General features: G+C 30.7%; 1 protein-coding gene across 4 annotated transcripts in view; it reads left to right on the top strand.

Annotated features, from left to right (window-relative positions):
- Nucleotides 1-668: 668 nt before the first annotated feature.
- Nucleotides 669-15,112, top strand: part of LOC106786015 (neo-calmodulin-like) — a 94,032-nt gene continuing 79,588 nt past the window's right edge. For 3 of the 4 annotated variants that reach the window (XM_014747023.1, XM_014747005.1, XM_014747014.1), the window contains exon 1: nt 670-1,376. In XM_014747023.1, the coding sequence (XP_014602509.1) occupies nt 1,338-1,376 (39 nt within the window). In that variant the 5' untranslated portion in view covers nt 670-1,337. Of the gene's footprint in view, nt 1,377-15,112 lie in introns of all 4 variants that reach the window. The other variant, XM_014746974.1, reaches the window with a different exon arrangement.

Here is a 15,112-nt window from a genome sequence, read left to right as displayed (position 1 = left end):
TAAAAAGCGGTCTATTTTTTAGGTTACTCTTTATTGAGTTTGCTGATACAAGTATTATTTCATTAAGACAAATTTAAAGATTTTTAATTAATATTTTTACTAACATTACATACTTTGTATGTAATTTTATACAAGTAATGAGATTAAAGCAATTGATATTGCTTGCATTATCAACAAATTGTTGCATACTTTGATACACATTTCCCAAATACTTATTAACATTTACTATTAATTAAATCAATTCTCATAGACAATTATATTTCCTTGTTATATTATTTTAACATTGATTCCTTATATGATAAAGAATCTTTTAATATATTTTCCCTCATTCTATCTTTATTATATTTCTATTACAAAGAATAAATAAAAATTGAACGTTGTTGGAGGTAAAAGAAAAAATGAAAAAAAAAAAAAAAGAAAAAAAGAAAAAGAAAAGGAAATGCTTGAAGCTTCCTTTGGAATTTAAGCGTGTTTCTCAGTATTACGGTCGACCTTGGCTCCCTTGATTGTCTCTAAAGTAGGCGCGGCCCTGGCTGGAATAGAAGAAGAAAAAGAGAAGGAGGAAGGTAGGAATAGAGATAGAGATAGGGGTTGTGAAGGGTCGTGCGCGCGCGCACCTTGCTCGGGGGTGGGTTCGACAAAGTGGTCCGGCGCGCCACCACCCCGACGCATGTACGGCCAGGCCGCAGAACGAACAACCGGTCAGACGCTTCTCAGCCGCGTCTAGATACGTCCTTCTTACGAATCATCCAACATATTTTTCACGTTTAGCGTGTCAAATAATAACAAGTTACTTTTTTCCTCTCTCTTTCTCTTTCTCTCTGACCCTCTTCCTCCACTTTTTATCTCATTCTATTTCCTTTTACGTTATCCTATTTATCGAGTAAACTCGATTATCGCGTGTCGACTATTAAATTTATAATTACGTCAATCATTCCACTCGTGAACGCGAAATTTTCTTCTCCTTTTCTCGAAAATAAACATTTGTTAAAATATAGAAAGATAGAAAGTATAAGAGAGTGTTGTTTGTCCAGTCGCGATTCGCCGCGTATTATAAAGAAAAATAGATATAAAACAAACAGGGAGGAAGAATAAGAATTAAAAGAAGTGGAGAAGGATAACAGAGGATAACAGAAGAGGACGCAACGACCACCTGTAGTAGACCTTTCTGCTCACGAGCCAATTTGTCTCTCTTTGATATTATATTCCTTCCGAAGAAATTTGTCTCTATAGAAGAGGATTGACGTACATCATCTAGGAAATCTTTGTCGTCGGAGTTAGAAGCGAACGACATTTTGTCCAGCTACCGTTAGAGACTTTCCAGGATTACCACCAAAATGAAGACCTCATCGTTTTCTCTTCGTGTTATGCGCAGGGTGAGTGAATTTTTTCTCTCCTCTTTTCTTCTTTTTTTTCTTCTTCTTCTTCTTCTTCTTCTTCTACGTTAATCGTTTATTTTTGTTATTATCTTTATTATCCGTTTGTTTGTTTTATTATATTTTTCTTTCATTTTATTTGTTAGTTTCTAATTCGATCTTTCTCTCTCTCTCTCTCTCTCTCATAATTAATGACGATGATAATTTTGACGGTTATATATGATGATTCTCCAATGAAAAAACGGTTCTCGAGTGTTCTCGAATTTTGATCAACGTTCTTTTATTCAGAATGTTCACAATTTCATAGTTCGAACACGAATCGAATGTCAGTGCAGCTCGTAATTTTGAATTTATCAGGATTAATAGATACGTTAGATAGATACTCGTAATTTACCCTTCCGCTCGTAAGATTTACGATCGAATCGTGATTACATTTATGTATTACCATCGTTCACGTATAATAGAAGGCATCCGATCCAAAAGGTATCATATTATTTTCAAGGGAAACTACGAACAGCTTCTAGAAACTTCGAACACCGATAATGTTCAGTAAATATTTGACTATGGGTCTACGCGCGGTCAAGATTTCTCATCAAACTCGATTTACTTTTTATAAAAACGATTAACGCGTACAAATATATATCGTTTTAAATCGTTATTAAATATGTACATTTATTTGTCTAGCGTACGTATTCGATCATTATCAATTTTGTTTATCCCTATTAGGATAATATTCTTGCACCTATGTTGAAGAGGTTCGATTAGATTGTAGGATAAACTGCTAAAGAGATAAAAAGAGAAGAAGAGAGAAGGAAAGAGAAAGAGAGAAGGAGATAGAATATAGAGATTCTATTATCGACTCTATTTTCTTTATACGTTCGACCTTTTTCTATTTCTGGCTTAGAATATAAAGTATACGATTGTTGCGTTCGTTTCCTATACTATACAACAATGAAACATATTTGAATATTCCAATATGATTACGACGATTCAATTTAGATAAGTCATAGTTGTTGATTAGTTTTTACATTATAAATCTAATATCGTTTCTTTGTAAAAAAAAATATCGTTTAAATTGTAATTGGTTTATTAGAATTGGTTTAATAGAATATTAAAATAAAAAGAAAATAAGCCAATTTTTCGCTCTATTAAACCTTCCGATAACTATGGATTTCTTTATTCTTGATGGATAAAGAAGATTGCGAGGAAAAACAAAAGAGAGGGAAAGTTTTCATCAATCATGTTAAGGAGAAGCTTCTCATGGGAGTGAAATTTGGAAATAGTGTAGGGAGTAAAGAGGATCTGTTCAAGATCGAGTGAAAAGTAAACCATTACCAAAAACCAAAAACCAAAAACTAAAAAACAAAAAAAAAAGCATTGTCTAAAAGTTACGTAAGACGTAAATCACTTTGAATTACGTTTCGAGTTTGAATAACTCTATATTTGTCTACTTTGATCGTATAGATGATAATGTTCTACTTTTCACTACCGTTGATTTTCATCTTATTTTTTAGTTACACATTTCAACGAAGTATTTAAAAATAACATTAATTTTTACATTTTGAGTAGATTTAAATAAAATGCGCGAGAATTAATTTCGCACAAGCCTTGAAGTATTTGTATTGCGTATTTCATTTCTCTACCACAATTTGTAATGCAATTAAGGGTGATAATGAAGTAGAATTTTTGTAGAAAGAATCAGAAAGAGATAGAGGAAGAGAGATAATTATAAGCTCGCATCAGATCCTACTCTTATGTGACTCGTTTTACGTTAAATTATACTATAGTCGGTTCTAATTTGTATCATTCAAAATGTCAATTAATGATATAACAATAATAACTGTTAAACGTAAGTTATTTTTTTTTGTTTATATCAAATTTAATATTTTTCTGTATAGGTCAACGCATGATCTCGTTAACTAGGTCGAATGTATGTCGTCAAAAAATTGTTTGATACTTCGAATGACCTTTCTTTGAACACTTGCTACATGTTTTATCTTTAGAGGTATCAGTTTTTCTACGCGAATATATTAAAATTGTTTTACATCTTATTGCGTAAGTACAGTCTCCTTCCCGCCAAATTTTTTCTCAAATAAATATTTATATCTCAATATAAAGAAAAAAAAAGGTGATTTAACGAGCAATTATTTCCTTTTTCGATAATAGAAATTATTAATTACATCGAAAATGTCGTTAAATACATTTATGTTGATATGATCATAAATTCGATTAATTTCATTTCGAATTACATTCGTTTGGAATTATTCAAGATTTGACACGTAATACGGATTTCCGATTACAGATTCATCTCGTATAGATTCATCGGAAAATAGTAGAAATTCTTTGAAAAAAGATTTAATTAGAAAGGTGAAAACTTTTAATTTGAAACAAGTTCCTATTAAAAGCCGCTGCTCTCTTTTGCTACTTTAAGCTTTTTCAAGGATGTCGTATCTTTCAAAGTCGACACGGTAGCAAGCAGTACCTACTATACTGAGGTCACAGCTTGGCCGCCATTAACTTCCCTCGATTACGTTCTGGAAGATGACGGAATAAGTTTATAAAGGTGTCGCAAACGGTAATCCGAACGGGTTCTTGTAAATCGAGTGTTCTGCTTTTTCCCTTCCTTCTCTTTGCTTCTCTTTCTCTTTTTTTTTTCAAAGAGAGTATTGGGATTAAGTTGGAAAATGGAAAAAGTTTAAAAATGTAATGAAACTTGGTTAATCTGGTTGTTATCAACCGTGTGATATTCATTTTAACTTTTAATTTATATTTGAATCACATTTTTATTTAATAATTGTTTTTTATACTTAATAATAATAAAGGGGAGAGAGAGATAGACATAGATAGATAGATATACATATATATAGAGAGAGAAGTATACTTTCGTAGATGATACAGAGTAATTAATTTACAAGATAAATGCCTGAGGATTATTCCAAGATTAAAGTTGAAAATATTCGAAACTTTCGAAGGTCGTTCTTTATATATTTGATATCGTTCTTTTTTCAGTACCGTTCATCATTGTATTCACAATGCAAATGCGTACTTGTTCATTGCATAAATAAGTATCGTCGTTATACTCGAGAAATCTTTCATCTTGTAATTTCGTAAGCTTTGAAGCATACGCCATTAGATGTCTTTTATTCTTCGTGAGACAAGCAGAGCACATTTTCAGTATGAAACTTGAGACGCGAATATGTAAATTTGTATTGCATAGTTACTCGATTCAGAATAGTATCATTTTGTAGGATATGATGTTTTTTTTATTATTCAATAGCTAGAAGGTCAAGATATTTATTTTCTTTTTGTGCGAATAGACAAATTAAAGTGAAGAGGGGAAAAGGTAGGTAGGAAAGATGAGTTAATCCTTAACAAAAATGACGAAGGTTATTTGCGTAATATGCATATTCAAAAGGATTCTATCAAGTATGATAATTTGCCACCTTCACTGTACCGCGTTTCCTTTATACATGAAACTAATAAAGTTTCTCTTTTGCGTATGCAGCAAAGCTATTCTATCTCACGTTCAATGTTCTCTACTTTCGTTGTGTTGGATCTAGTTTCTGTATGGACGAACAATATTGAACGTCTAGCCAGCGACAGGGTTGCAATTAAGTGTCGAATATTAATTGATCGAGCAAGTGATAGTTGAAACCCAATATATCCTAGCATTTACTTTGATTCGTACTCGTTTGAAGCACATATTTTGTTTTTTTTGTTCTTTCTTTCTTTGTTTTCTAGCATATAGAAAAACGTTCGTTAAAAATCGAGAAGATTTTCAGAGAGTGCGAACAATTTTTTATCATTGCCGAATAATATTTCTGAAATGAAATTTATAGTTAGATAAAACTATTTTTTAATATCGATCTCAGTTACAGTTCTAACGTTTTCATTAAAACGCAAATAAAATTGTACTTATTGTTAGTCGGAATATATGAATTCGGTTAACCTGGCAACATGCAACTCGAATCTCTTTTCCAAACGAACGGTTATATTCGTAATATACTACGTGTTATTTTACATCGATGTTGTATTGCAAAGAATTTTTGAAATATTACAAAAATACGTGATGCGATTTTATTAAACGTATTATCGCTTTAATAATAAAAAATAAATAAAAGTATTTTTCTTTGGGAAGTTTGTTCATCACCTAAACATATAAGTTCAAGTTAATTTTATGAGAAAACATTGAAGAAACTAAAAGAGTAATTTCGATTTTGACAACTTTTTCGTAGTTTGATTAGATCGATCTAACTTTAATAAAGAAATTTTAACATGATATTTAATATTGATAATGAGAAATAATAACAAGTATAAAAGAAAAAAAGAAGATATACGATAAAACTTTTTGTTTAACACTTTATGTATTACTTTCGTTAAAAAGATAAATAAAATTAAACAGAAAAAGTAAATTTGTCGAAGTAATGCATTCGTCTAGTTAAATATATAAATATATGTATAGCTAGTTCGCATGTTTTATCAGACTTGATATTGAGGATTGAGTTTAGATTGGTTTAATAAAATCGATTCGTCAAACTCAAATTCGATTTTTGCTGTCAGAATAAATGAAATTAATACGAGTATCGAATTATATCTTGATCGGAAAATTGTATTGGAACATATGTAAGAGGAAAAATATAAACTCGTTCACATTTCCTACATTTTTAAATTTTAAAAATTATTATGCTGTAAAATTGTGTATATGAGTATACATATACGAGTTCATATAGGGTGATCAAGAAATGTCTTTTTAATAAACTGAGAAACTAGACATTTTTTTTAGGCAGGTATTTGGAGTAATGGTATTTTAGGCTTATATTTTTTAAACAATACTGTAATTAAAGGTTCATATCAAGAAATGAAAAGTAAAATATTGTGATTTCATTTATAACACACACAGTATTGATTTTATTTTTTGTTTTTATTTTCTTGGTACACCCTGTATATCGAATTTGGAACAAGCTCGATTTAAAATACGTTTTATTAGTTCGCTATATCTTATCTTAGAATCGTAAAAGCTCCTTCACGCTAATTAGCCGACGTTGTATGTTCAAAATCAAGCACAAGAAGGGCGCGATATATATTATAATCAATAGTTGAAGAGAGTCTCAGCGGATTAATAAGTCTTATAATAAATAGAATTAAATCGTTCTATTTCGTTTCTAGCTACTAGTCGTCGTTCGAGATTGTAATCGAGATGAGCAAGGTGACTTGCTCTTGAATAATAATATTCGAGGATCCGCATACGTGACTTTACTCTGTTTTGAGGCTTATACCAAGGTTCGATGTAATTACTGGCTTAGCCATTATTAAATACAAGTTCGCGCATAATTTCATTATGGTTGACGCGATTACGTCTACTCCGATTTGACGTCATTGGTTTCAAATTTAATGACTAATTATTTCTTGTTAATTGACAAAATTGACAATTAGTATGACTGTAGTAATAATAATTATCATTTATTTTATTGTTCATAATTATATATAGATTATTATAAATATATTATTAATAATGAAATATCTCACACATATATTGCAATTAAATTATACATAATAATATTTAAATTTTTATTATCAATATGATTAATTATAATAATTTTTGTTTTCCGTATTATTATTATTATTATTATCATTATTATTTTATTCGAAAGGTATTGAATTTGAAATATTTCTCAAAGGTTGAACGTTTCATATTTCCTCACGGTATCAATTGATTTTCAATTTCTCTACTTTTATATCTATCTCTATTTCGCTCTATTTCTATTTCTCCTTTTTCCTTCGTCGAAATAAGAAACGATCCGCGTACGAAATTGAGTTTATCGTGAAGTTCTTTGATATTCTTCAATCGAAGGCGTCTTTCTTTGCAAATTTTTGTTCCTTCGAGATGTAACGTCAAAGGCGTGTGCGCATCAAAAAATATATATATTTATTTACTTATTTACTTTCTCTTTTTTTCTTTTTCTTTACGAGAAAATTGCATCTCGAAAGTTTACGGAGTTCCCTTTATCATATCGATGCAATTATATGAATCGATTTTGCGACAAAGTTAACAACAATGTCAAAGATCTGAAGACGCGCTAATTATGAACATTTCTTGTATTACATGCTTTTCGAAATACTTTCAAATTTTACGTCCATTTGATAGCAACTTTTAGAATTTTTACTCTCAAATACCTTACTATCAAACGAACTTTTGTTATTTTTTGTTGTTTACATGTATATATATTAATTATAAATATTATAATTAAATTTCAGATATTACACTTAAATTTCTAAAGAAATTTATGATAGTTTTACTATCGATTGAATTTCCATATCTTGATATATTTTTTATCTCTTTCTTTCTTATTTAATTCTCATTTATAGAAGATAAACTAAAAATTCAATACGTTTCGTGCTAACCTGTTTTCCAATTTCGTTTTAACGCATAATATACTGTACATTTAAAATCGCGTTATAAGGAAACAGTAGTCGCAATATCTTTAATACTATAAAAAGTGATAGCATCAATTAATATATTCTTTAGTTATTTCGGTGAAATGTTTATTCGTTATTGCGTTCATATTGTTTACCATCCATTTCTATTAAATTTAATATTCTCCAACTAAAAAATCCTCTATTGAATAATTTTGAAAGAAAATATTTTTAGTCTTTGATAACGCGAACGTTTTGTCGTTACACAGATATTTAAAATACTCATGAAAATCGATATTGATCCTGAGTCTTTTTTTCTTTTTTAACAGGAAAGAAATTTGCATGTTTCGTTCGAGGTTGAAACACCAATAGCAGTAGTATTACAGTAAGGTGGTTCGCCTGTTCTATCGCAATAGCCCTGGCTGACAAGGTCTGTTGTTGCGCCACTCCCATCTCTGACTAGAGCTTCCATTTCCTAGTTTCTAGTTTCTAGTAAGGGCTGCAAGGAGAGCCAGCCATCCGTGGTTGTTGTTTTGTCCTTTTCCATTTCTTGTTCACATAAATACATACAAGCACACACCCACACGCAATATTTTCCTTGCCTATGGCAATACTTGAAGCTTATTCGCTACAGTACACGTAAACCTTAGAAAGCTATGTATTCTCGTCTCGAGATCAACTTTTCGAAGCTTGGATTTTCTCTTCTCATCCGTTTTCTCTATTCTCTTTATTTTTCTTTTATCTTTTTCTCGCATGATATATCTCTATAAAAAACACATCTCTATGAAAGAAACACTACTCTGAGCCTAGTATTTTTTCTTATTTACGCGTGTGAATTATTTGTTTCATAAGATGGTACTTTTAAACGAGCTAGGAAGGAAGGAAGGATACTCACTTCTTTCTGGTTTATGTATTTTTACAAGTATAAGAATTTACTAAGGTATATGTGTTGTTTGTTCTTCTAACGTAAGAGATAGCTAGATAGAAAGAGAACAAGAGAAAGAGTATGTTATATTTATGTAAAAAGAGGTCAAAATTTAGACTAAAACTTGACATTTTACGAGAGGAACAAAATGATGTACTAGAAGAACGAGAAAATAATCGTGACCTATGTAAATTGATTAATGTAGTAGGGTAAAATTGCTCAAGTCGTATCACATAAGAAAATAAGCATATAAAATGTGTGATTTTATATATAAACAAGAAATATATTTTTTTTTCATGACTTCTTGTAACATTGATTTCATTGATCTTAATAAAATTTCAAATGTGCAATTTAGACAGTAGTACAATTTGAGTAACCATACCCTACATATATACGCATAAAAGTATTTCAAAAATATTCGGATCTGCAGAAAGGCCATCAGAAAGGGAATAAAAGAGGGTACTGAAAAATTGGTGCTTCTATAAAATAGTAAAAACTGCAGGGACAAACATGGTTCGCTATAATTCGTCGCGTATCGATAAAGAATAACAATTTTTACAAGCAGCACAGAGAGAGAGAGACGCTTTCACCATTTTCCTATTTTCTTTCTCTCTTTCTTTCAAACAATGAAATTGAATTCAAGGAAAACACGTTCGATTGGAAAAATTCGTATTGTTAAGGAATAGCATGGTAGAAGATTTTAATGATACAGTGAAAAAGATCGAGCAGGTTTATTGTGAAATCTTTAAAAAAAGAATAATAAAACAAACAGAGTGAAATGAAGGAACGAACAAAGTATTTCGAGTTAAATTGATTTAGGAGATTATCAACTGACTCATCGTATTGCCTTTTTTTTAATGCAATTTCCTATGATTACATGAGATGTTCAATGGAATATACCACGAATTAATTATCAAACATGATCGATTAACAAGTCCTTGGTTTTGCCGCAAAACGATCACGAAATAATCAAAATAAGCACCTGCGTTATCCTTCCGTAAAACGCAAATGAAAATTGTAGGATAAACGTTGAGAGAATTTTGGTTAGATTCTCTGAACGATTCTACCTCAAGAAAGATTTTATATTCTATTATTGAAATCGCAATTTATTGTTTCTTTTTTTTTCTTTTTTATTTCTTTTTCATCTTTCATGCAATATCTGTCAGTACATATAAGTTTTACTCCGATCTTCGGATATCAGTATTGTTTGAATAAGAAAAAGAAGAAGAAGAAGAAGAAGAAGAAAAATAGGAGTTAAGTTTCTCCGAATATATGTAGGTAGTATTCGATTCGATCAGCACAGACGGTTACTATGTAATCGAAGCAAATTCGATGGTAACATTTGGTACATTAACATTGACTACAAATCGAAACTGTTAAACTAAACTTCGCAGCTGTTATTGACAAAAAGTTTGTTCATCTTTTCCGAAGTTTTTGATAGTTGATAGGATAATAATATCCATGTAAAAGCAACCTTTTCTTGCTTTTAGGAATAATTTTCGATATTTCAACGATACTAGTTTAATCTTTCTTAAGTTTAGTAGCCGACGGGGACTTTTAAATCTTTCTTAATATCCTAGTCTTTATTATTTACATAAGTTGTGCAAATTTACTGAGAAACTCCCTAGGATTTTCACTAGAATTAGAAAGAGTAAGAGAGAGAAAGTATCGTAGCATGATTTCGGATCTTTCGATAAGTTTCACGAAGAAGTCGATTTATTTTCTTCATATCGATTACGTCGGTAAAAACCATAAGAGCACGAAAGTCAAGTTCGATCATGCACGATATTCTAGAAGCAATGAAAATTGGCTAGGATAGTAGAATTACCATAAAAGGTGGAGCAAAAAAACAAAAAGAATTTGTTGAAAATGCTTCTTCGAGAAAAAGTACTATGATCTCAGATGTTTTCTCTCTTTTTCTTTTTAAATATCTTCCATTTGTTTGATCTCGGTTGTTAACAAAATTTCTTGTATTGTAATCTTGAAAATAAGTAATAGGAAAAAGTATAGGAAGATAAAATATAATAAAAAGGAAAAAATATAGTATGTGTCTGTTAAAGATCTTACTTTCGTTTTTCATAGAAGGTTGAACATGTAATTGCACTTAGGGATCTTAAATATCAAACTGTAATTTCTATCATTATGATATAAAATATCTTCAATGATACGATTTTAAGATTTACTAGTAACTAATGTGTTCCTTGCTACGGGAATTTACAATGTTTGTGCATTAGAAAAATTCTTTTCTCGTATTTATATGAGAGAGAAAAAGTTAATTATGATTATAATGTATTGTTGTGATTTTATATAAAAAATATTTTTTGTAGAATTTAGTTTTGTAAAAAGTAACGAAAAAGAAGTAGTAAATTAATGCATAATTGAGTAAACAAGTTAAAAAAAAAAACAAAATAAAAAAGCTTAATTCTTTCTATGCAACGATCGACTTTTTTTTTTAACACGTCGACGTATACTTTTTAAAATATATTTCCTTATTGTTATTGTAGAAGAAGTTCAAAGTTGTTTTTATAAGAAATAATAATAATAATAATAATATATATAATAATGATTATAGCCATTATATATTTATCAAATTGTATTTTTTAACAAAAACATAAATGTCGTTTACGATCCCATCAATAAAAATTCGACTGTTATAGACGTTATTTGAGTGATAATAATTATATCGAAGATGAAATAGATTTAATGGCCCATGGAATATTGCCAATCACGTGGAAAATGGGTTTCGCACGTACGTTCGTAAAATTATTGCGATCGTTCACACGTATATTCGAATAGGCAATATCATATTAATAAACGAATCTCGCGCTATTTAGTATACCACCAATCACAGCATGACCTTTCATTGCGCAGACCGAGTTACCATGGTAATGACAATGTACAATTCTGCGAACAACAATGATTCACGTTGCTTTTCACGAGTAGGATCGTTTGAAAACGTCTAATGAACAAATCGATTACTTGAGTCCGAGCTTTCTTATCGTTTCGAAGACTCTTCTAATCGAATCGAGTTTCATCGTTCGTGAAATGAAGAAATCGACTGTGGAGATTCGTTTCCGATCTAATCGATTCTTGTTACGTATTACGCGAAATTATTTCATTTGGTGACAATAAAAAAAAAGTGTCGGTGTAAAATTTATTTGAATTTTCTTACGAACGAACGAACGAACGAACAGGTAAAAATATTTTTTTAACAAAGATAGTTAACGCGTCAACGCGCTCAAATGTTTTCTTCTTTTTTTCCTTTTTTTTTTGTATCTTTCGAGTAACAACTTTTGAAAAGATTTTTTTAAATTGAATGTATAGATGCGCCAGGCCGTGTCCTTGCGTTTATGAATTATTTTTTTTTTCCGGCAATTAATGGAGAGAGTAATTTTATTTACGGTTAACCTTATCCATGATAAGAGAAGAGAAAAAGGAGGAGGAAGAGTAGGAGAAATTGAAATAAAAGCATGGCTGGGAGTTGAGGTACGGTCGTGACGTCGTTTTCCATGTCAATCGACGTTTAATAGTAATTATTAATATAAAATATCGGTGCGGGACTTGTGGGTTTCGTTCAGGGTCGATCGATAAGACAAAACTTTTAGGACTTTAATGTGACGCGATTCTAACCAGAATTTTAACCATAAAATAATAAAACGTTGAAATATTTTACAGTAAAAGCTTATGTATATTGCGCGTACACGTACGCACATATATATTTATATACTGTAAATCACAGAGGAGTATTCGTACTCCATTTATCAATTTTAAACAATATGATATTTTCTCGTAATGCAATGTCTCAAAATTCTACTGCTCGCTTTACGTGAATTCATATATTACCTTGTAAAATTATTTAATGCTGTCTTATTTAATACTTTATTACTTTTTTCGGTATGGTTATTTGATGGCTTACCTAGTTATTTCATTTATGAATTTCACGTTTTAAGGGTAACGTAGTCAACTATATAACTTTTTTCATCGTATATAAGTTTTGGTATACGGATCCGTTTCCGTTTCGACCATGATAGTATTTTATTTTTATTTTTCTCACACGTACGACTTTAGAAGGCAATAAAGAACGATTCCTTTCCGAACGTAACTCCAAGACTCATTCCTATATATATATATATACTCGTCCCAAGGAATTGAAGTTACGGAAAAGATAGGAAGAGTGAGAAAAGAAAGAACAAGGATAAGAACAATTGATTGGTTTACTTTCTTCTCCTATCCCATTTTTTTCTATACCTTTTTTTATATTTTTTTTTTTTTTTTCATTTTTTCCGTATCAAAGGAAAATAAAAGCTCTCGAAAATTGTGAGAGTAGATACGTGTATATTCTCAGAAATTGTTAAGAAAACGAAGTAAAACGAAACGCGTAAATCATTTTCAAGAGTTTTGTAGAATTTGATATTTTTTTGTGCGGATCGATCGATTTTCGATAGTTGCCTTTTTTTAGATAGTAAAATATCAAACCCAGGATCGAGAATTGTTCTATTTCTTTTTCTTCTTATTCAGGATCGAGAATCTTAATGTCGCAGGCAGAAACTGGAAAAAGAGTAGACTCGCTCGAAGAGTTTAATTTACCGGAAGTTAGTTTTCGTAAAATGTTGTTAAGATATTAACGTTACGAGATCTTAATAGACAAAGGTGAATATAATTTCACGGAGAGTGCTTACGATGATGAGTAAAATTATTCAAATTTTATAGATTTTCTTTTATTTTTTTTCTAATATTCCTTTTTAGTATTCTCGCGGTCAGTATATTCTTACGATCGATTTATTCAATTTACTTCGGTGAATTAATAAAAAATCAATAAACAAAGAATAATTTCGATATTCGTTAATTGTTCAGTCGATTCTCCTTTGACTATGTCGATGTAGACCAGCATGTTCAGTCAGTTATCAAAAGCATTCCTCTGTTCCATGGAATCCGTTCGATTATTCGAACCTCGTGGAATTAATGTCGCTTTAGGTCGAGAAAATGCGATTTCGTGGATCATGGATGGATGATTAATTCAGTGAAGAAAGACATGAGAAGAAGAAGAGAGAGAGAGAGAGAGAGAGAGAGAGAGAGAGAGAGAGAAAGAGATAGTAGATGGATAAGGACTCTCGAAGAGAAGCAAACCACTCTCCGTAAATTAATTTGCACCTTAAGTTACACGATCCTTGCATTTCATTATCGTTAACTTACATAAAGCTCTTATCGTGTTCGGATAGAGTAAAACTCGAATAGGAACTAGAGTTTCATTCAACGTAGGTATAACATTTCGTTACGTTTGTTTCGACTTATAAACAGAGAAAATCTCGCAAGAATATAAAATAAAATAAAAATTCTTCATTGATCTGTCGAATGGATAAAAGAGAAGAGAAGAGAAATACGAATCGAGAGTATTCGATTGGTTGTGTGAAAAACTAGTAGTAGAGGGAATCTTCGTTAAGGATTTAATGTCGCTCTTAGGATAAGAAATGATCTTGGATAAATTTACAAGCGTAAGGATAATCTCGATAAACGCAGGTACTATATACGATTCGTGCGTAGGTGTTCTACAGAGTATAGGTATCTAGAATTTAATGGGGAGAAAAGAAAACTAATATAAGAGCAACAAGTTCCGTTTGATTTATCGTTTTACATAGATACCTGTTCGGACGTTCGTATAATACTTCAAGTGGATTAAATGGGAATTACATTGCGTGGGAAGATTATGGGATAGAAAGAGATAGACGAAGTCAAATTGATTAAATTCAATCGTTCGTTAGCCGAGTGTTTATGTATGTGTGTGTTCTCCTTGACCAAAGAAACTTTTTTATTCGAACAATTTGTAAAAGGTTCTGAAGGAAACTCTTTTGTTCTTTTGCATTTGTGTAGTTTTCTTTTATCTACCTACTCGAGGGATTAACAATAAAAAAAAATCTTAACGCTCTGAGAATTTCTTGACAATTTTTTTTTGTTTCGAATAATCTCGCAAATTCTTTATTCGTGAAAAGAATGAATTGACTTGTCGTTAATAAAGTGACATAGTATTTTTTTTTTTTTCTTTTTTTTTGGCGTGGGTTGGATCAATTTAAACGGTTGATGGTTCACGGGGCGACAATCGCCTCGTTGTCGTACTCTTTGTTACGATGAATCGTCGGGTTTTCTCATGTTCTCGTGCCAAAAATGGCGCCGAAAGGACGCCGATTTGTGACAGTGTTAATGGCTAATGGAGCAGTAAACGATAACCGTAGAGATGCTTATGAAGTTGCCTTTATTCTTCTCGATTGCAAAATAGACTTAATTTTTCGTTAGAACGAACAACATTTACTTTCCACTCTTGATTTATTTTTTCTTTCCCTGCTTTTTTTCGCTTTATTCCAAATCTTTTTCTTTTTTTTTTTTTTTTTTTTTTTTTTTTTTT

This window comes from Polistes canadensis, unplaced genomic scaffold (assembly GCF_001313835.1).
Source record: "Polistes canadensis isolate GaletaPanama2010 unplaced genomic scaffold, ASM131383v1 scaffold_3, whole genome shotgun sequence".
NCBI lineage: Eukaryota > Metazoa > Arthropoda > Insecta > Hymenoptera > Vespidae > Polistes > Polistes canadensis.
This window is presented reverse-complemented; position numbering and strand designations above follow the sequence as displayed.